Here is a 21,671-nt window from a genome sequence, read left to right as displayed (position 1 = left end):
AACGGAGAAGGTACTTTAGCCCAAATTAAGGGCACAGTGTAAGGCGAATTTGTTAAAAAGTGTCTTCTTTTTCTGCGCAATTAGGAAGTTCAGTTCTTTGTGCACATTTCCCATGTTCACACTTTTCATATAAAGTCGTATTTCTCGCTCAAAAACAGTTTATCCGGAATCAAGTAGGAAATGACCACATCCTCTTTAAGAATGTTCTCCGTGTTTATTGTTTTTTTTTCATCAAGAAACTTCCAATTCACGGTGAAAATGCTTTTCTGGAACCAACTGTATTAAGAAATTGCTTAGCAACCATTGCATAGCTGATTTTTCAGAGAGGACAATCCGAAGACGCTCTTGCACGTTTTCTGCACATTTTCCCTTCTGAACCGCGCACGAAAAATACGCCTTACTCTCAAGATCGCAGCATTGGGTGCGGTTCATTGATTCAATGACGATAGGAGCGCACGAGCCAGCATTATGAAACCATTCGGATCAAAACCTGGGCGCAACACCACCACAAAGTGGCTGAACGAGGTTGACCACAAGCGTAAATACTTTTCCAACAGAGCTGTACGATGGTGCAAAAAATATGCAAAAAAGGAAAGCCGACAGCCTCAAAAGCAAGAAGAATGACTTCGACCGTGATTACGAAGCTGGTGCTTTTTAAATAAATGGCTTCAGTGGTGTTTCTGCAACAAAGTATTGTTTTTTACCTCATTTTTTACTTTAAACTCAATTATCTCAAAACAATATTTTTTATACATAGGTAACATCATTTCCTATTTCTTCCAGGACAACGAGCTGAGTTTTTCCCTGTCATCTAAATAACGTGTCATACCTACTGTGCCAGAATTGAAAATATGAACCCAACCGTTTTTTTGTTGCACAACTTTAAATTCTAAATGTATGACAAAATTTAGATACTTACGCACAAAAAATCATAAAACATTCAAGGTTTAGCGGATGTTTCTAATTCTACTACAGTTAAAGAGCACAACATTTAAAAGAAAATGATATATACATTATGTTGGTACCTGCATTAGATGCCGAGAAAAATGTACCTCAAAATGGCCAGAAATGCATGGGAGGTGTAGGGCTTACCCTGTGCCCTTAAAGTTAAACGCTTCCTCTCTTTCATAAAGCGTTCACTTTGCATATGTACTCAACTAATGAAGCTTGGCACCCTCTTAAGCCGGTGAGCGGACCGCCTCAAGCGCAGTTTGAACGAAGAGTTACTCCAAACAAAAATAAAAATATAAACTGCCAGAGATTCATGCACAACAGTAGAAATGTACACTTCACCCCCTTGTGAGATTTGCCGCCGCGGTGGTTCAGTGGCTAAGGCGTTGTGAAGCTGAGCCCAAGGACGCGGGTTCGATTCCCTGCCGCGGTTGCTGTATTTCTGGTGGAGGAGAAAAGCAAAAACCCCCTGTGTTCGAGATTTTGGCGCACGCGAAGGATTCTCCTAAAGATTCGGCGCACGTTAAATCCCACGACTACCGCGCACCTTATCCCCTGTGTAGCTTCGGCGCGTTAAACCTCATTGTCAATAAATTCAATCCTTCTAGGGTGGCAATGATAGTGGCCCCGCTACCTTTTACTCGTGTTATCAAGGCATCAGTTGGAAATAAGCGTAATTTAAAAAGTAAAAATCGTTCTTCAAATGATCTCATACAACGCGATGAGCTTTTCAAAACGAAGTATTACCATCATCATCATCATCACCATCATCATTTATTAAACCCTTAAGGACCCCAGAGGCGTATAACATAAGGGAGGGGGGCAGAGTCGTCGTAGTGCATATGTGGTACAAGAAAAATACAGTTCGCTACATGGTTCATTAGAACGTTTATGCAACAACAAAAGTAATTAGAGAATTTAGAGCACAAGAAAGTTCATATAAAATATGAAAGGCAGTACAGGCAAGCCGTGAGGATTATATGAAATTACAGGATAAGTTGAGGTAATAGTAATTCTTTGTATTTGGACGGATTGCGTTCACGGACAAGAGTCTGGCAGCTTGTTCCATTCTTCGATGGCACGTGGTAGGAATGAGATATTGAATGCGTTAGATGAACCATGAAATCGTTGAATGCTCATGGAGAGAGAGAGAGAGAATGCATCTAATGGTAAAAGCGAGGTTAGCCGAGCCATATCGCTTAGCATGCTACGCCATATGAGGGAACGAAAACATGAGAGTCTGTGAACTGAAATAAATAAATAAATAAATAAATAAATAAATAAATAAATAAATAAATAAATAAATAAATAAATAAATAAATAAATAAATAAATAAATAAATAAATAAATAACGAGGTAATGCACACAAGTGTTCAAGCACATACACAGAGTTTGGAAGTTAAGTTCATCACAGCACTTGTTCCAGGCCAGTACTACGCAAGAACACGAGCAGAGCTTTGGTAGCCCGAACGGCCTGGCGTGGGTCCGACCAAGGGCCCATAACTGCCCTTAGTTCAAGGCCTGCGTGGTGTGGTATACACAGAGATGTTTGGAGAGTCTGCCTTGGCACTGTAAAGTTTCGACAGGTACAGATGACATGTTTGATGTCTTCTGTTACATGGCATGTTGGACAGAGTGGTGAAATGTCCTGTTGAATTTTGCTGAGGAAATGCCGTGTGTACGCCACGTTGAGACGAAGGCGGTGCATTACCGCTTCCTCACGCTTGCTGAGCCCAGGAGGCATCTTGAAGCTGCATTTAGGGTCAATGGTATGCAGAGGCGTGTACTGACGATTCTTGTCGGTCCAAATGCACCGCTGTGATCTCCAGGCAATGGAATGAGCGAGGGTTGCCGCATCCTTTCTTGTAAAAGGAACGGGCAGCGGTGGAACACAGAGGCTGTGGGCCGAAGAGGCTGCAGTATCAGCTGCAACATTTCCGGCGACTCCGCAGTGAGCAGGAAGCCATTGCAGTTCGACGCTGTGTCGCTGTTGTGTTTCTTGGAGGTGCAGATGATGTATCTCCCATGTCATCTGATCTTTCGGAAGTGATCTTAAGTACACTAGAGCAGACCGGTAATCCGTGAAAAAAGCCCATTTAGTGGGTGGCGGCTTTAGGATGTAGTGAAAAGCAGCCCGCAGCCCAGCGAGCTCGGTAGCCATCGTTGACGTCTTGTGGCTAAGTGGGACGCTAATGGTGGTTCGCGACGAGGGAATCCAAATCCCAATCGCCGAAGAGGTACCCGTCACTGATCCATCCGTGTACACATGCGTATAGGCTCTATAGTAAGTATTAATGAGCTCCAAGGCAAAAAATTTCAAAGCTGGGGCCGGCATGGGTGCTTTTCGCTTGAAGCTAGGAACAGTGGTCGTGATCTTCATGGGATGGAACATCCACGGTGGGTGAAGAAAAGGGGCTGGGGCCTGGAAATGTGCGGGTAGGACCTCCTGCGCCCTGGACACATATACCGCTGCTAGTGGGTGCCCACGCTGTCTGGTTACAATGCGCAGTTGCGTTCGACATAGCTCCAGTGCCTGCAGAGTAGGGAACGGAAGACGTCTACTTTCTGTCATGGTTCCCACAGTGGATGTGGTCTTCGGAACCCCAAGACAGATTCGTAGTATTTTGGCCTGTAGGCTTTCAAGCCCTCTACGGTTCCCTTTCGAGAGTGGAGTCAGTGCTGGGAGGCTGTAGCGGAGGAGTCCTTCACACAGAGCGTCGTATAGCCTTAAATGGAGCTGACACTGCATCCACCAGCGCTGTTGGAGAGCATACCAATAATGTGCGCAAATGATGTCAGCTTCTCTTTTAAGCTGCGAACGTGTGGTGTCCATGTCAGATGACGGTCAAAAGTGACACCAAGGAATTTGTGGTGATCCACATATGGTATTGGTACGCCAGCGGCCATTAAATGGTACTTGGATACATCCCGTTTAGTGAAGGCCATTGCGGCGCACTTGGCGGGTGATAGAATTGAACAGACAACGTGAGTAACTGGATGGTGTGAGCAGGAGGGAAATTCGGAGATATTGAAAGTGATAATACAGTTTGTGAAAGAGGCATATCCCTCCAGTTTCCCATCTAGCTGTCAGGGACGGGCGGGAGAGGGACGGTTTTATGTCGGTGACGCCGAGATGCCAATCATATTTAGAAGTCATTAAAATGATGCAGCGATGGCGTAGAGGTAGAACACCCGCCTCGCGTGCAGAAGGACCGTGGTTCGAACCCGGTGCCCGACAATTCCCACCGGATTTAAAAAAAAAAAATCCGCGTATTGATGGAACTGCACAAAGGGGCTTGGGGTGCGGCCTGACCCCGGCGACCATTGCCGGTAATGCACTCCCTCACCAGAGCAGGATTGGTCACCCTGGTGTAGTAACGGCCACAACCTCCCATGAATAAGATAGGCTGGTAATGATGATGATGATGATGAAACGGGATGCGCGGTTTTGGACTGATTCGATGGCATTGATTAGATACGACTGAAATGTTGAAAAGTATTAAAAAATTCAGAAAAATTCTGGAAAGTTATAATGTTTGGCGTTGTTGATCGAGCCACTCGGGACGGGAAAGGTTGATTGATAAGGGTGTTTAACGTGCTGAGGTTAGACCGGGGCTATAAGGCACGCCTTAGTAGAAGGCTCCAGAGTAAATTTGATCTCCTGAGGATATAAAACTTGCGCCGAAATCTCAATAGACGAGGGTTTTCGCGTTCCTTCTCAATGAGAAAAAAATTGGTGTGGTTTAGCTCTGCAAACCTTGGATATCCAAAGCAAATGCTTGGCTTAGTTTTTGGTTAACCATTATTTTAGCTGTATTGCCGACCATGCCTCAAAGCCGTTCGGTTCGGTACAACGCTCACAGAAGGAGGCCGGGTGAACGCGGTCGAACGTGTCGAACGCGGCGTTCATTCACAGCGAACGCACCGCTCCTCTTCGCCGGGCGCGAGACGAGTCACGTTGCCGGAGGCGACCCAGCGCCGCATGCATGAAAGGCGTCGGGGGTTCTCGGCTGTACGCGGCCGTACAGCCAAGAACCCCCGGCTGTACGCGGGCGTACAAAAGTCGTACGCGGGCGTACAAAAACGGGTCGAAAGCGCTAGTGTTTCCTGGATATTTTGGAAAACACGTTCTTACCCTTGGCATTAAAAGGCACCGGTTTGAACCCTACCTGGCCGATGCAGCAGAAAGTTTTAAGATATCGACGTTATTCTGTGTCCCTTAAAGAAAGCAACAGTGCACACGTGTCTTGCAAACGTAGGAGTGGATAGCGGACGTTCTGGTTCATTCGCTGCATGGTGCTACCTATTTTCCACTTCTTTCACTGTGGCCCACTGAAAGCTGGGAGCCCAAATCTCAGACGCTCTGGTCAAATAATATTACAAAGTCCAGGTATATTGTAAATCCGCAAAACGGTAACATGAGCACTCGGGAGCCACTTACGTGGCTAGTTTCTCTATAGCTACGCAAACTGATACTTGTACCGAAGAGACACAAAACGTCCTACTGGCTTCTTTCGAGAAAAGACATCCTCTCCGTATTAACGTATGTATTTGCTAGTCGGTGGAACTAGACGGATGAATTTCATACCACAGAAATTATACGAGGCATCCATTTGGAATTGTTATTTATGATGGTATGGGAAGTACGTTAAGGTTTATTTATGCTTACGCTTACTTTTTTTCAGGGAAACATCATGAAGGTTGGGATGGACATTTTTAACGTAAGTAAAAACCTGCGTAACTGGAATTCACAAGATTGCTAACACTGAACGTTGCAGGCAGATATAAACTCGCGTTATTCTGACTATTTATAATGCAAATGTTTGAATCACTTACAATGGGCAGCGTAAATACAGGCACTACAAAAAATAACGCCTCAATCCCTTTTTTCAGTTGTGGCTCGAAGGACAGCGGTTAATTGTTAACTGTGGCTCGTAGTGCAGCGTAGAGCAGTTAATTGAACGCTGGTTGGTTGTTCTTTTTTGTTGAGAAAGAGAGATAATGGTATGCATATCGCACTAAGAATGCTTTTTTTACAAATACCATGATGCTTCACTTGACACTTGGTACTTTATCTCACAAAATTCGCGATGTAAAAACCATTTATACATAAAATATGTCTCAAACGCGTCTTCTGAGAGGTTTTAGGGCAGCGATACCCGAAGGCAGGGCAGCGTTTCGCTAAACCACGCAGAACAGAAGACATAAGGCAAGACACTCGCCGCTAGTTTGGTGCCATCATCCGCATGATCGCAAGTGTTCGAGTTGACGTACCTAACGCCATCCATCGTACTATCAGGAAATCCTGATGACACATAAGCAATTTTTACGTCTTCTCCAATGAACGCCCTGGAGCTGTCATGACGCTGAATTAACCTGCCGGTATGGTTGGCGCTGACGTGCCTTCGAAGCTGCTGCAGTGCCTGGAGGGATTACCGCGTATCCGCGCAGAGACCCCTGGGCCTCTGGTAACTGTTGCGCCGCAGAGAGAAAGAAGCGCCCAACAGTTTTCCTTTCGCACGCGTCTCTCTGATCGTGAATCACGCTCACCTATAGCGCAGGGGAGGCGCCCCCGCTAGTTGAACTAGGTTTCGTAACGAAGAATGTGTGTTGCAGCTATATTTTATTCTTGAGGTAGGTACGCGTTGATGTTGAGCAGGGCGTGCTTGATGGGCTACGTGATAAATCGTAACTACTGGAAACTTACGTTTTGTTATGTTAATACATACAATCATCGGTGCTCGAAGAATGTTTTTTGCTCAATAGGTCGTTCAAACGTTTTTATTAAAATTGCTTGCATAGTTTACCTACAGTGCATGACGTGACCGTGTGGAATCTTACTTTCCCAGTGTGTCAGATGCAGATGAAAAGCTAACAGAACGCCAGGCAACAGAAAAACTTTGGCCGTACCACGAACAGTTAAGAATAACCTTTTAAAGGTAAAGCTAAGGAGCGGATAATTCTTAGCGTATGAGAAAAATGTGGGATGGGGGGGGGGGGTGGAAGGGAGAACCGTAGGCTTTACAACACTCCTTTCAAGCGCGAAGAGGGTTGGGGAACATCTTAGCGCAACCACAAGTTTCCTTGGCTCTACGTGCCTGCGATATTGCCTGGCACGCTTGGTTATATTTTGGACCTGCCTTCTCAATAAAAGAAAACGGTGATGCGACTTCAAGCGGTTTTTTTTCCGATAGCTTTCCCTGAATGCTAACCCAAGCCACCACACCATCTGGCTCTTGACTGCTCGGGGTGGGAAGGTAAATGTACAACGTTGTTATCGCAAAGTTACAGATAACGTCTTTAAACCGTATTGAATAAAAGTAAGCTCACATTTTGCATGTTGACATGTTCGTCTGATTTTGTTTTAATTTTTGATACTCGCTGCTTTCTGAATTGGCTGTACTTTATTTTGGTGAAGTCTGTTCGTTGACTTGTGGCATCAGTTGAACGACACAGAATCGTTTGCATAGCATCAAAATATTCCCGTTATTTACGACCGAAAATGTTTCAGCCTCAACACTGAGATCTGCATTCAACCTTATGCCAAGCAAAATAGGTGCAAGACACGGGTGATTTCGCATATTTAGGCACGCATATAACCGACCAGTTTAGAGTATTGAAAACGCGACGTTCATGCCGTACTATGCTGTACCTGTGGTTGCAGACATTAACCGAAGTCCTAACAGTGTTTACATCTTACGGCAAACATAAAGCTGGGCTGGATTAAATGTATTGTGACTGCACTGTGCACACGTGAAGAATACACGAGAACGAGTGAATTGATTGATTGATTGATGATTAGATTAAAAATATTCTTGTTGACAAACAGGACTAAACTTAAGATTCTCGCACGTGGCCACCGGTCATTCAGTTCCTCACCTGACGACACAGAAGCACCACCTTTCCTTAAAAAATTAACATCTCGTATTGAATAGACATCACTTCTCTTTGGGCATGGCCGTCATTGGAAATCGACTTTTAAACCTGGGATTAGCTTTTTTCTTCGTGCGGTGTAAATTAGTATATCGATTTGTGTGCTCCTACATGCCATATCTATGATTGAACGGCAGTTCAGTGATATTAGTTGTACCACGTAGGTTTTTGTGCATACTCGGACAGATACCTCAAACAATAACGCCTTTATAACAATAACGCCTTTCATTTCAGTTACGCTGTGTTTTCTCTTGTTAGCTTTTTTGTGTGTGTGTGCGTCATTCAAAGACGCAACCATGTGAACATTGTTGTTACAACCACCCTGCCTGTTTTTTACATCACGCAGTCTTTCTTTTTATGGTTTTCAGACTGCCATTGTGTGCATACAATTTTGATATGCTGTATTTCTTGATTTTTGTACGATGTATACCCGCTCCTCTCTGTAATGCTTCGGCGTTGAGAGTAAATAAATAAATAAATAAATAAATAAATAAATAAAAAAATAAATAAATAAATAAATAAATAAATAAATATTTATAAGAGTAGAAATATAATAGCAACCCTTATTTCTTAATAGACATCTGCAAGGTTTTCGTGTGGTTGTGCAGCGTTACTGTAAAGCATATAAGTTTTTGCAAAGTTCAAATTGAACTGTTTATTAATTACTCACTGCATGCAATGTATTGGACAAAGGCAAGAGGATTTAAGTTAGCCAGTAGAAAAGCTGTCAATCTATAGGTTTGCATTTTCTACTTTTCAGTGTGCTATAGACGGCATCACGCATTTGAACTTCGGAAGCCAATTGATTATTATGGAAGGTCTAATTAAGGAATTATTCTCCAACTTCGGAATGGGTAGGTACCAGAATTTGCCCCAGGGGCTTTGCTTTTCCCGTGCGCACGCGTGGCATGCACGCACACACGCACAGATGTATAAACATATATGAAGGTCGTAGGTTCGGATAGTACTTGGAAGCATGGTTCTTACACTTTCATTCAATTAAAAAGTAGTACCTACATATTAAAAACGGTTGATTCCTCCCCCTATGCCTTCAACGGCGTTCTAGACTGCTGGCCTTTACCTGGTTCTCTCCATCTCTCGGTCGTCGCGCGCGCGCGCACACACACACGCGCACACACACACGCGCACACACACACACACCCACCCACCCACCCACCTACCCACACACACACACACACACACACACACACACACACACGCACGCACACGCACGCACGCACACACACACACACATCAATATGTATATATATATTTCTTTTAATTGCATTCGAACTTACAACCTTCGAGTAACGCGGCCGATACAGGGACAATTGTGCCAGGGGTCTCTGTATTATCCATTCCATGATGCACTTGAGCAGGGATGGCGTAGTACTCCAGTCATTTGTTATTCATGAATTGTCATTCCCACTCACTGGTGGCTATAATGGTTCAAGGCAGGGTTTTCCATCATCCATAAAACACCCCAGAGATGGCATAGGCCTCGCATTAATTAACACAGCTTCCCCCGTCGCGCTAAACCTTCCAGGAGCGCTGGTTCTTGGACAAACGTCACCATCTATCGGAGATTCATAGTTCGCTTAACAGGAGTGCTGCAACGACCCTTATCGCCACTTTTTTATTCAACTTCAGGTTTATGAGCGGTCTTTTTTTCGGTGTAAGCGAGTTTATCTAAAGAAAAAACTTTGGAATCATTGCGAGAAAAATTGCGTCATATTTAACGGCAATGACCAATGTATATTTTCGGGGCAACAACCTTCTTCCTACTACGTACGGCGTAAGTACTAGGTTGATTCAAGCAATGGTTTCCTTTCTGCCAACTTCTACTTTTCATATAGTTTTACGCCATCTAGAGTGCGCTTAGGTACTGCTTGAAAGGTACTGCTGACGAGCCATTAAGGTATAGGGAGTCCATCAGCTGAGACCATTAATTCCAGCAAATGAGAGTGGGGCCAAAAAATAAAAGTGTATTTGGACGAATGTCCGAGTAAAATAGCTGCCAGATGGAAGACTGGTAATTACTATAAGTGTGTCGGCGGAATTGATAAGCACTCTCGAATAATAGGTTATCTGGGTAATCCAAAATATTAGCACAATGAAAAGCACGTTTGTTGTTACTCGTGGCACAGATACGTTGAGGCTGACGCAGACCACGAAAAAGAAATTCCCCGCATAATAGGACTGGGTTGGGGTGCATTCGGTAAGTCCTCGGTAATAATGAAAAGTGAGATACCTATATCCATAAAAAACAAAGGTGTTCAGCCACCGCGTAGTGCTGGTGACGACAAACGGAGCGGAAACGTGGCGCCTTACTAAAAACCCTGAAAGCAAACTTAGGTCCGCCCAAATTATGTTAGGTGTAACGCTTAGGGACAGAAAACGAGCTACCTGGATTAGGCAGCAAACTCCGTTAGATGATATCAGAGTTCAGGTTAAGAAAAAGAAGTGAACTTGTGCTGACTATATGGTACGACGAACTAACCATAGGTGGACCGCGGGGCCACAGAACACAAAGCGAAATGGGGCTATAAGAAAAGGAAGACAGTTACTTTGATACAACGATGAAATAAGAAAATTGGAGGCAAAGAATGCACTCGGGCAGCGCAGGACGGAATCGCGTGGAGGCGATTGCGGGAGGCCTTCGTCCTGCAGTCGACCTAAATCGGCTATTTATAATGATGGTGTGTAAAACTTCTAAATATTTTTGTGAGTCTAAAGAACCAAGGAATAAAAAATTATAGGTAAAAGTCCTAGGTAGTAGGAAGTAGCTTGATAGAAAATGAGACCAAGATTGTGTACAAGACGCTAAGAAAAGTTTGGATAAGAAAAGCAGTTACACGTGGCATGGTGGTTACTGCACGGGCAAGAGGAGAGCATATCACGAGAAGATAATAGGTATACGGATAGACGGAACGAAAATCAAGTGGAGCTAGAAAGCACACTGTGGATAGCAATAGATTCAAGCGCCAAGAAAAAAAATTGCGGCTGATGTGTTTTTGAGGCAGTGAAAAAATAATGAGGTGACGATGTTTTGTAACACTGAAATGTGCTGTACTGTAGCCAGGAGGTTCCTTTGTCGGACGGCTCAAGCAATACGGAGATCAGGGGGAGAGTGGCAACGCTCCAAGCAGTTATGAACGGTGGCAGAGGTCGTAGTCATCGTATTATCTGGCTGTTGAAACCCTGGCGGAGGGTGTATACTTCAAAAGCGTGTAAAATATCTACGACAGAGAAGGCGTGATCAAATAATTTGTCCCGAATTTAATTTTAAAAGAGAACATTTCTGGGGAGTTCAGCTTATAATTCAGGTGTGTCGTTTTTAGCATGTGTGTTGGTGGGCGCCTTGTATCCAATGGAGCTATTTTTTCTACTCTTGACTATCAATTTCAGCTACTCTGATTCGACAACAGCTCAGAGTTGACAGTAAATTTTGGAAGTTGCAAAGGAAAAGTTATTACCCCGAAGTTGCGAAGAGAGACAGTTGTTTCAATGTCTACAGCTATGAAGGCTTCATACTTTAGTAATATGTAGGGGTGTGCAAAAAATTCGCAAGTTTCACTGTCAAATGAAACTGCTGACATGAAGCTACACAAGCATAGATTTAAATTTATTATTTTAATCAAAAGCACCTCCACAGCCTAAAAAGTGTTGCCCACTAGGTAACCGTCCTCTCATCTCCCTCCTTCTGCACTTCCTCATCAAATCTTCTTGGTCGTTACATAACCAAACCATGGATTAGCTCAGTGGCAATTGTGTTACTCTGAGAAAAATCAATATTGACGCAAGCTGAGACTTTGGACTTGAGGTGGGTGAAATGTGGACTGATTTACCTCGGTTTGATTGGAGGAAACTCGGCTTTCTAGCCACCTTTTGCTTAGGAAATGGGCAGACCTAAGAAAATCCAATTCTACCAGGTGCGCCGTTTCCCGGTCTGAGCATCTCAACTGCGAAGGTGGCCGAATAGTCTGGCTTTGTGAACAGTACGCCAGCCACAGATCTCTAGGCAGAACCGGCAGACCTGGCAATGCACGTTGAAATTCCTATATAGTGCCCCTTTTAACCGGCCTTATAATCGAGAAGGCGAACGTTTAGACATCCGTCCTACGTATTTTTTTTATTCCTAAGAAGGAGGTTGTAGACAACTTTTTGCAATTTATAAATTTCATACCCAGTTCTACTCTACATCAGTAGCTTACGCTGCTGGGCGTGATCTGTGCTATTTTTGTTATTTTTGCAGGGAAGTTGATGGATTCTATTCCATCGCTGTGCGAAACTGCGGATGGCACAGACAAAGCCAGCCAGCAAAATGGCGGAAATTTTCTCAGTGGAATTTTTAAGCCTGCTGTGAACGTTGTGAAGGGTGCAGCGTCTCCGCTTATAGACTGCAGCGGTGCCAACACCGGAACAGACGTTACGTGCGGCTCTCCAGTGGTGTTTCAGTTTCCAAGCATCCTTAATATTGGACAGGTAAGTTCAAGCACTTTTTATGCAGCCCTGGTCCTTCTTGAACCTGTTGTTTTTTCTTCCGTTTAATACCGCCTACCTCCGCTGTCCGCCTACCTCCGCACATTCAATTAGCGCAGAAAACGTAAAAATATGTTTATTAGGAGTATTTCACCTCACCTCCCAGAGTGTAGGATTGCGCGAACGCACGACCGCTAGGAAGAGCAGTTTTAGTAAAAATGTGTTGGAGTGATAGGGGTTAGTAGAATAGTTTAAAAGCGAAGCTTTATATTGGTAGGCGAGAACGGTCTTCTGTGATTGGAAAAATCTTCCGATGAAGCCCTATAGGAATTCGTAAAAAAATGCCTTCAAACAAGTTAGCAATAAAGGGAAAGCGTGTGACTTCGTTTATCTCTCAGTGGATATCCTGCGAGAAGCAGGCTACAGTGGGAATCACAGATGTAGCGATTATTGTTGCCAGCAGCGATCGCTGGCGCCAGATGAGCCGCGTCAGAGTGGCGAAGGGAAGCATAGGCCGAACGTCACTTCGTAAGTAGAAGTGCAAGCGTGATACGCACTTCCCAAGAGGAGGCATCTTACAATAAGCGACGCTGCTGACAGGAGCGGTAATGAAAGAAAGTACCACAACCACGCAGCGTGTAATGATCGAGACTTTGTTCAACCGTACGGAGCAACACACGAGTACGCACCGTACGTACGCCACATCTTCGCTGGTTAAGGCAAACTGGACTCAAATATCGCCTCGACCAAGTATATTTTTAATGTGAAGTAAGTACCATCAAATCAGCTGAGATACGACTGGTAGCCCCGTGAAACGCCTCGTTAATCACTCAGAAGCGTTCAAAAAAGCTCCGCCGCAGGCAACGCTGCACCCGCCGGCGGGTCAGGTAAACAGCCATGACGCCCCTGTGACGCTCCGGCCGGCCCGGGCTTCTTCCTCGAGCCAGCCACGAAGCTGGAGAAGCGGTCGAGATCTGCTGCGAACGCTTCGCCCATGTGCTGCCCCGTGCGCGCGTACAGCTTGCGCGCAGGCTTGCTCCCCAGCTGCTGACCATCCGGCCGCTCGCTGGACGGCTGGAACGCGTCACTGCAATGACCGCGCTCTCCTCGATTTCGGTTTCAAAATCGCAGATTTTTACTGACACTTGCGGCGTCCACGCACATATTTCATCTGTCGTATATTGCATCTTGCTTTCTTTTTCAGCAGACTATGTGGAAGTAGTGTTTCCTAGAAGTCAAAATTTTAAGTGCGGTTAGCCTTTAACCGCTAAATCTGTACCGACTGCTTGGAAGCATCTTACAAATCGAAGCTTTATACGCCTTACGAATGGCGGCTAACGTATGGTCGAACGCACTACAGTAGAGCAAGTTTGAACAAGTGCCTCACGAAAAACCCTTTCACTGGCCAAAATTGAACGTTACGAAGCCGACGTCTATTCGATAGCGGCATTCCGTCACGGTCGGCACGGAGCGCAATCTGTTTTGTGTCACGATGGCAGAACCTCAAACCGTGTACCATAGCGATCACAAGGCCATACTGTGCAATGCAAAGTGGTCGATGCAGGGGGAACGTGTATATGACAAAAACTTCTGAAATCCATAAAGGCAATCTCTTCGATACGTGTTTTCATTTCGCTAAACGATTAAGTTCTATCTTCAACCACCCCTCCACTACATTCCCTCTTGCTTTGACTTTGGCACTTCTCCATTGGAGTCGCAAGTAATGAAGCCTCGCGTTTCAACCATCGTCGTCGTTAGATGTAGCGGGGTTTGAATTTTGTAGTATGTTTAATAAAGTTACAACAAAGAACGTTTGTCCGTTTACTATGTTCATTTGCCGCAACAGAGCATATGTACCCTAGATTTAAGCGCGAAATTACACTGGAGAATTATTCCTCTCCATGCTACATTCGCGTAATATTCGAAGCAAAAATGTAGATGTGGTTTTATGTTTTGGCAAATTGATTGTTTTCAATGCATCTACACGCAATGTAATATTGTCTATTGAATCGTTTGAATTTTTAACGACAAACACTGCATTTCCACAAAATCACAGGTAACCAGCCTTCCCGCAGCTACACAGATGATTAAGGGAAATAAGAGCAACTCGGAATTAGCTATTTAATGTGGTTCGTAGTAGCGAACATTACTGGTTCTGCCCACGTACGTTTTTCTTGACTAACATTGAAAATAAATATAAAAAGGCACAAGAAAAACATGCGAATAAAGCAGCAGGCCGGAAATTGATGGCTACCTTCCTCACCAGTCCCTTATGTATTCACCCAAGCAACACCTTTTCATCCTGCGCTGGCTAGTATTGTCACGAAGCCAAAGACGATGCAGTTGTCTCCAAGGAAAACAACTTTATTGGAGTAAACTTGTGCTCCCCTAACAACTCAAAGAATACAGGCGGCGAAACAGCAGTCAACAAAGTGACGTGCGAAGACGAGCGTAGACGATTCGAATGCCGCGGCATCTGCTCTGCGGGAATTTATCCCTCAGCGGGAGGGTTTCTCGAATAGCCGAAGTGTATCCAGAACACTGTAGATCAACGGAGATTATTCTAGGCTGTACACGTTAGTTTGGAACGTTCTCCCTATCAGAAGAGATAACACATGCTGCACAGAAATAAAGAAGCAACACCCGCCTGCCTTGGCACACAGACAACACCGATAAAACAGACCAGCGCTGCCGGGTGGCAAAAGCAAAACACAAATAAACAAACCCAATGCATGGTTTGAGGCAATATGATATGGATGTTAACACTTTATGGCCCAATGCCACTATAGATAAGCGCGTCATATGCATTCAAATGCATTGAAACACTCGACGCGAACTTGAAAGCACCAAACGTGCAGCTTTTGGGCAAACCCAGCAAAGCAAAATTAAGTTGAGGAAAAAGACATTTGATATAGTATATTAACATTATGCTCAATTAGAAAAGCTGAGAATATAGTATACTCTGAAGTATTACCGGCAATGCTGGCGTACTTCTTGTAAAGGCGAAAGATAAAAGTCAGGCTAGGAATATTTCCTTCACGTATGCACTCAAGCCTCACTCCTTTTGTGTTTCACTTGTAGGAATTGTTTTATGAACACCAGAACTTTAAATGAAACGGTCTGTTCACCAGCTATGAGAATCGCCGAGTTCACCGCTGGGGTACGATGTGGAAGCAATTTATCGGCATATGAAAAATTTGAGTTCGTGCGTAAGGTTGTTTTGCGTATCTTGGCTGCGTAGAATATGAAGCAAACACGCCAACGAGTATTTTGTACAACATCAATACTAGGTGCCGTACGGTTTTTCGCCAATTGAACTAAGCCTAATACTGAGTGCACGAGATAAAGCGCAGTGGCAGTGTTTCTGGGCCCTTCCGATACAAAAAAAACCTCTGTTGGTGTTCAATAAAAATTTCACAAAATATTGAAGTGCAGTGTAAGCACATTTATGTTTTTGTGAAAGGAGTCAAAGAACAGCCAGAAAAAAAATTTTAAACACTGCAATAAACTGATCCTCAAAGTGATCAATATCCTTCAGTCCTTGCCCTTTTTCTGAGACAAAAACGCGGTTGAGTTTTTTCGGGTGACTGAAATTTTATACTACATTGTCCTCACGTGGCGTTTCGATCGCATTTTTGTTTGCCTTGCAGTGCGTCAACAATAGTGTTTCCATGTGTTTTGGAAATGAACCCAACCAGGTATGTACGGGTTCGAGTGTTGTCTTTTAAATGACCTATTTTTTTACAATAATTGATTTTATGGTTTTGTTTTTTCACACAGGGCAAGATACTCGAGGAGTTCTTTCAAACCGTCACTGTAAGTGCTCACTTAGGGATACAACTAAATTCCGGTTACTTACTGAATGTTGTCATGGCTTTTTCTGACCTTCTGTATAAGCCCCGACCAGATTGGATTTGGTAAAACTACTCCGGGAAAATTCTTGTGGGATGAATATCTGTACTTAGGGTTGAAATCCTTGAAGGTTAATTGAAGACAAAGTTTTAATTAAAGTATCCTGCTGACATGCTCCAGCTTTTCTAACCAAAATATTTCGCTGTAGGTAACACGACGAAGAATTTTTAGCAGATTTATAAGTTCTTTAAAGGAGCCATGAAGAGAAAACACAAGTTTGGTTCATTCGAAAGATTGCCTCGTTAGAACCATAACGACACCACTTATAACGCAAACTTCGCTCAAATAAGCTCCATAATTAGGAAAAAAGGAAATAACCATGCGACCCACCAGCTCATTTTCCGCAACAGAATCTATGATGTCACTCGAGAATGCTCTGCGATTGGCGGAGGCCGGCAAAAGCAAACGCATGTTAGGCAGGGGTTACAGTTTGCATAGCGAGCTAAATGCCCGTGATACATACAGCACATTCTTTTTATGACAAAGAACGGTGGAGTAAACGGTTGAAGTTCCGAACGAACACGCAAGCGTGTGCGCCAATGCGTACGAAACTACCGCCGGCCGAACTCGACATCTCGCCGTCGCCACCGTCGCGCAGACGAATTTTCGGGTTCGAGGCTTTTAGGGGTCAACGAACCATCCCAGCACGCACAGCCGCGACCTTTCTTGGTATCGTAATTCCTTCACAGGAGGTTGGCCGTCATATCGCCAACCAGCAAAGGTAAAAATAGAAACGAGGGGAGTAAGGAACAGCAAGCAGCGACGAGATAGTGACAGTCGTCGCAGTTTCGGAATGGTGTTGGCTTGCTGCTGTCGTTGCGAGCTCGTTTACAGTTTACAACCACTGAAAACTTCAGTTTGTTGGAGTACTTTACAATGAAATTTCGTTGCTGCGTTTTGAAATGCCCATGTAGTACGGGCAAATCGTCGAGGGAGCGCGACATCCGCGCCGGTGAGGAGATCTCCTTTCATGTGCTGCCCAACGACGAACCTCGGCGAAGCAAGTGGCTACGTTTTGTGAACGTTGCAAACGGAGGAGAAAGAGAGCTAAAGGAAGTACGAGTGTGCTCGCTTCATTTCCGAGGAAGTGATTACGGCAGGGTCCCTTACGTTAGCTCACTCCTGGGACATGCTGGCGCTCGTCGCAGACTTCGTCAAATCGGCGTAAAACCGCTGTGACCTTGGGGGAAAAAAATGCCGTAAACACCGCGCATTGACGCTCTTATCTTTCTGGTCGAAGCAGAGAACTCGCGCGAACGGCTTTCCGTACACGACACCGGCCAACTGGCATAAGCGTAACTACTACTGAAATTGAACTATTATTAACCGTAATAAAAATACGGCACATACGTACCAGTCTGTATTCGTCCGTCGCGACGGGGCTGACGAGGCAGCGGTGCCGGCGGCAGGGCGTTCGTCTGTTGTGGCTATCGCGGAATGGTCGCTTTCCCGTCCACCGCGTATCCCACAACTCTTGCCGCCCGTGCACTTAGAAGCATTGAGCGTTCAAGTTGTGTGAGGTTGTTAAATGCAAGCCCGAGCTCCTCGGCAAGAGTTTTGTTCTCCGGATCAGGCGATTCCATGACTAGGGCTGCGGGTGCACTAGGTTTTACTAGTATTTTTAAAATGGCCGCCGTCTCGGTCGACTCCCTTGTGTGGGTGCTATATGTAGTGGACATACTAAGTATCTGTTTCATGGACCGGCTCGTATGACGCCATGGTTCACGTCACGGAATGTGCAATTTTAGCGGGAGATTTAAAATTTTGGCTTAAATTGTCTTATTTCTCAGTGAATAAAGCGTCATTTGCTTCCGGGAATGCGCTTGGGGTACTATGAAAACCTAATCCTTCGAATAAAACAAACTTTTGTTTTCTCTTCATGGCTCCTTTAATCATATCCTACATGGAGGCTGCTGTTGGTGATCCCCAAACGTACGCGATTTTACAAAAACGACAAACTTTGTTTTTAAACACGTGTTCAACGCTCTTTTTTTTAGAAAAATATTGGTGCAAAAGCGCATATTACAACTTTTGCTACTGTGCTTACCGAGCTAGGATCCCACACGGCTGTTCGACGCATGTTCTCGTGTCCTGCGCAAGCAACATTGTTAATTTTTTGCGCACTGTTATTTATTATTGTTACGTTCGCCCTCATCCTCTGGTGTAATTCTGAACAAAAAAACCGAAACGGATCTTTAGAAATTGAGCCCCATTGTTCACAATTTCAATTAGATATCAACCGCACTCTTGTTCTATTCGAATAGGACGCTTGCACACATGTTTTATTGAATTAGTTCTGCTGTTACCCAGATATAGGTATTTTTTAGAAGCCTTAGTACTCCCTCACGCATAGAATTTTAGGCATTGTATACTATATGTAACCGTCTTTGTTGTTCACAACACCAATATTTCTGGAATCGTGGGCCGTTAAAACTGTTGTAATGTATTGTGAGAACAAACGTGTGGAGAATGGTTGCGGGTGAAAGAAAAAAATTAAAGCCGTTCCACTCAGCGTTCAAGCAGTCGCAAGTGCAGAGCAGTGTGGTGCCGTTATTTACTCGCTGCTACCACCCATCACGCTCTTCGTCTCCCGGTCTTCCTCATCTCTTGATGAATTGTACGAAAATTGGTCAATTGCAATTGAAATTTCCTGCCTTCGCAGTGCTCGCGCGCCCCGTGCCTGGAACAGCGCGAGCAAGATCTTGCCTAATTGCACAGTTTGGAACGTGTCGTTTTTGACGGGCACTTTTTTCACTTACTACTGTAAAAACCAACCCAATGAGCGTTCCGAACTGGATGTACGCGGGGGCGGCTCGTTATATACACGGATCCTGCCTCAAATGTAGCTGCAGTTTTCTTTGCGATAAACAGCGTGGAGATGTGTTACAAGTGCCAGCGGTTAAAGGGTTTCCAACGTTTATGACTATACAAATCCCTCGGTTTTCGAAGCCTCGGTGTTACGCCGTTAGAGTACGCCGTCGGGCTCTTTTTCGGTCCGTAATCTCGTGGCGTCACCTGATTCTGGCATTCGGGTGACATTGTGACAGCGAGCTACGACAACAAGACGGGCCCCTAAAGTGCTCTGCACTTAAAAATTCCCTAAGTTTCTCTTTCATTTCGGCAGGTATATGTGGCCCAGGATTGGCGTGAAATTCCCGGGTCAGTTGAGAGTGTGTGCGTGTGTAAAGATTACTTCATATATAAAGGACGAGAAGTAAAGGCATCCGGCTGACGGAAAGAGGCTAGAAGGCGAGACTCAAGGTAGGGATGTTAAAAGTGGCGAATGGCTCACAGGAAAATGTTCATATTAAATGAAAGAACCGTCCTACGGAGGTTCTTCCGTAGTCTAACGGAAGTCTCATGACGAATGCGGTAACGGACAGAAACATCAGCGGCGGACGCCTCTCAGTAACACTATCAGTTATTGAGAGGCGGCCCAGAGACCGTACGGCGATCTCTGGGCCACGCTCTCTAGTTAAGCGCGTCACAGGCGTCTACTCATCAGCCAACTGACTGGATTTGCTGCAGTGTTAAGTTGCTGGCGTCGGTTTCTTCTTTTTTATTGTCCACCGGCAACTCATCACATTGGTATCGTTGCGCGTCCGCTTGTAAAATTTTGTTGCGTACTTTCTGAAAAGCGATAGTAGGCAATCAGGGGTTCCATATCTAACCCTAGTCTCGCGTAGGATCTAGGTGTTTTAGAGCACTGATATAAGTGAAAACAAAGCTACGATAATATGTAAAAGTCTACCTCGAGTTCTTGAAATATAATGGCGTAAGTGATCCGAACTGGGAGTTGGTAGTTTCCCGTTCCGGATAACTCAGCTGTTGCACATACGTATTTTCTGCATCTGAGAAGTCGTTTAAATGAAACGTAGGCCCTAATCTGCACAAAGCTTTAACGTTAGGGCCCTGGAACCGAAATTGTTGTAATATACTGCGTAGCAAAAGACAGGACAGCAAGCAATCTTTGTGTATCAAAAGCGTTATTATTTTGCTAGCATTCGTAGGTAGGCTAATTTTTTTGAGAATTGCAATTGCACGGGGTTCTCAAAAGTCCCTGATGTCGAGAGCTCGAGAGAATTGTCGCTTAGAGCGTTAAACAAGTAGTGTAAATATTTGTATTCACGGAAGCCCGTCGTGCCGGCACCGCCTTTCCAGCACGGCCTCTTTGTTACGGTTAAAAAAGAGTACTAAAATCAGCAAAGCGTTAGCCTGTTCAGGTGTTCCAGATTCAACATGTTTGTTTTTATGTGTTTGCAGTGCGTATTCAGCAGCATTACTGTGAAGTCCCCGCAGAGAGGTTCGATGAAAATGGTCTGCGGTATGCTCAACTCGATCCAAGAAATGTTGAGAAAGGGTCCATTCACTCCACTCGCTGATCTGATCACAACGATGGAGGATGTCTTTGGAATGAAATGTAAGCGAAGGGGTTTCTGGCCTCTGGATTTGGCTAGGCCTAGATGGGGAAACCAGTGGTGAAAGATTGCCCAAAAGGCGTACACAATAAAACAATGACCTGGTTTCTGTTTGAGGCAACCTTTTAATAAAATTACTCCTCACCAACAAGATGGAACTCATGAGAGAGTAATTTCCTTTGGCTAACTAGATTTTTACTTGCGTGCTCTGTGCTCGAAAAACTTTCCGGCACAAATTTGTGGAATTTTTATTGAGGGTCAAGTTTTGAAACTAGCTAAACTTGTACCCATTCCCAGGAACATTATGAAAGCACAGAGATAATCTATTTACTGCACACGGCTTTTTCAAGAGGGGCCACGATCTGTCTGGTACAATGATGTAGATTGGAGTGACAGAATTGAACATTATAAGTTATATAAACACATAACTATAAGCGCCAAGATTTAGCAGTGCGACTAACACAGTCTAAGCTGTGTACAATGTCAATAGGAAAAGCGCCAAATATAACTACTTTATTCGGAGCAGGGCGTTCATTTAGAAGAAATTTAGATGAAAATTCTCTGGCATCATTCTGGTAACTTTTCAGGCTATAGCATGAAGCGATGGCTGACAGAGCCGCATATTTAATTGGTTCGTGGTTTATCATGTCTGGTGGTGCTACAACTCCAGCAATGCAAACGTCAACATAATCGCCGCCTTTACGCATATACCTCGTATATCCGCCAAAAAGAAATATGAGTTTGCTTTAACACTGAGTAAACTCAAAGCAGTTTAGATTTTTTTTAGTTTAGGACTGGTTTGGGCACACGCAAAATAGTGTGCTTTCTGGTAATGGCAAAAAAATCATCTAAGAGATGTAGAGTCCTTGTCAAAAACACATTGCGCACCCGGCTATCTTCCAGTCTTTTAGTAAAAACGTAGCCCTTCAATGCAACAGCCCTTTTGGCCAGGTAATAAATGTTGAGTTCGAATAT

The 21,671-nt window shown here is 44.4% G+C and overlaps 1 protein-coding gene across 2 annotated transcripts in view; it reads left to right on the top strand.

The window, feature by feature from the left end:
- LOC144172761 (uncharacterized) overlaps nt 1-21,671 on the top strand; it is a 41,758-nt gene that overhangs the window by 18,231 nt on the left and 1,856 nt on the right. Inside the window, exons 4-9 of one of the 2 annotated variants that reach the window (XM_077701366.1) lie at nt 5,637-5,672; nt 8,645-8,738; nt 12,140-12,369; nt 16,017-16,064; nt 16,147-16,182; nt 20,542-20,698. In XM_077701366.1, coding sequence (XP_077557492.1) covers nt 5,637-5,672; nt 8,645-8,738; nt 12,140-12,369; nt 16,017-16,064; nt 16,147-16,182; nt 20,542-20,698 — 601 coding nt within the window. Of the gene's footprint in view, nt 1-5,636; nt 5,673-8,644; nt 8,739-12,139; nt 12,370-16,016; nt 16,065-16,146; nt 16,183-20,541; nt 20,838-21,671 lie in introns of those variants that run through there. The other variant, XM_077701365.1, reaches the window with a different exon arrangement.

This window comes from Haemaphysalis longicornis, unplaced genomic scaffold (assembly GCF_048455015.1).
Source record: "Haemaphysalis longicornis isolate Haplotype H1 unplaced genomic scaffold, Haemaphysalis longicornis Haplotype H1 scaffold_26, whole genome shotgun sequence".
Classification (NCBI taxonomy): domain Eukaryota; kingdom Metazoa; phylum Arthropoda; class Arachnida; order Ixodida; family Ixodidae; genus Haemaphysalis; species Haemaphysalis longicornis.
Note: the sequence above shows the minus strand (reverse complement) of the source record. Positions and strands in the feature narration are given on the sequence as shown.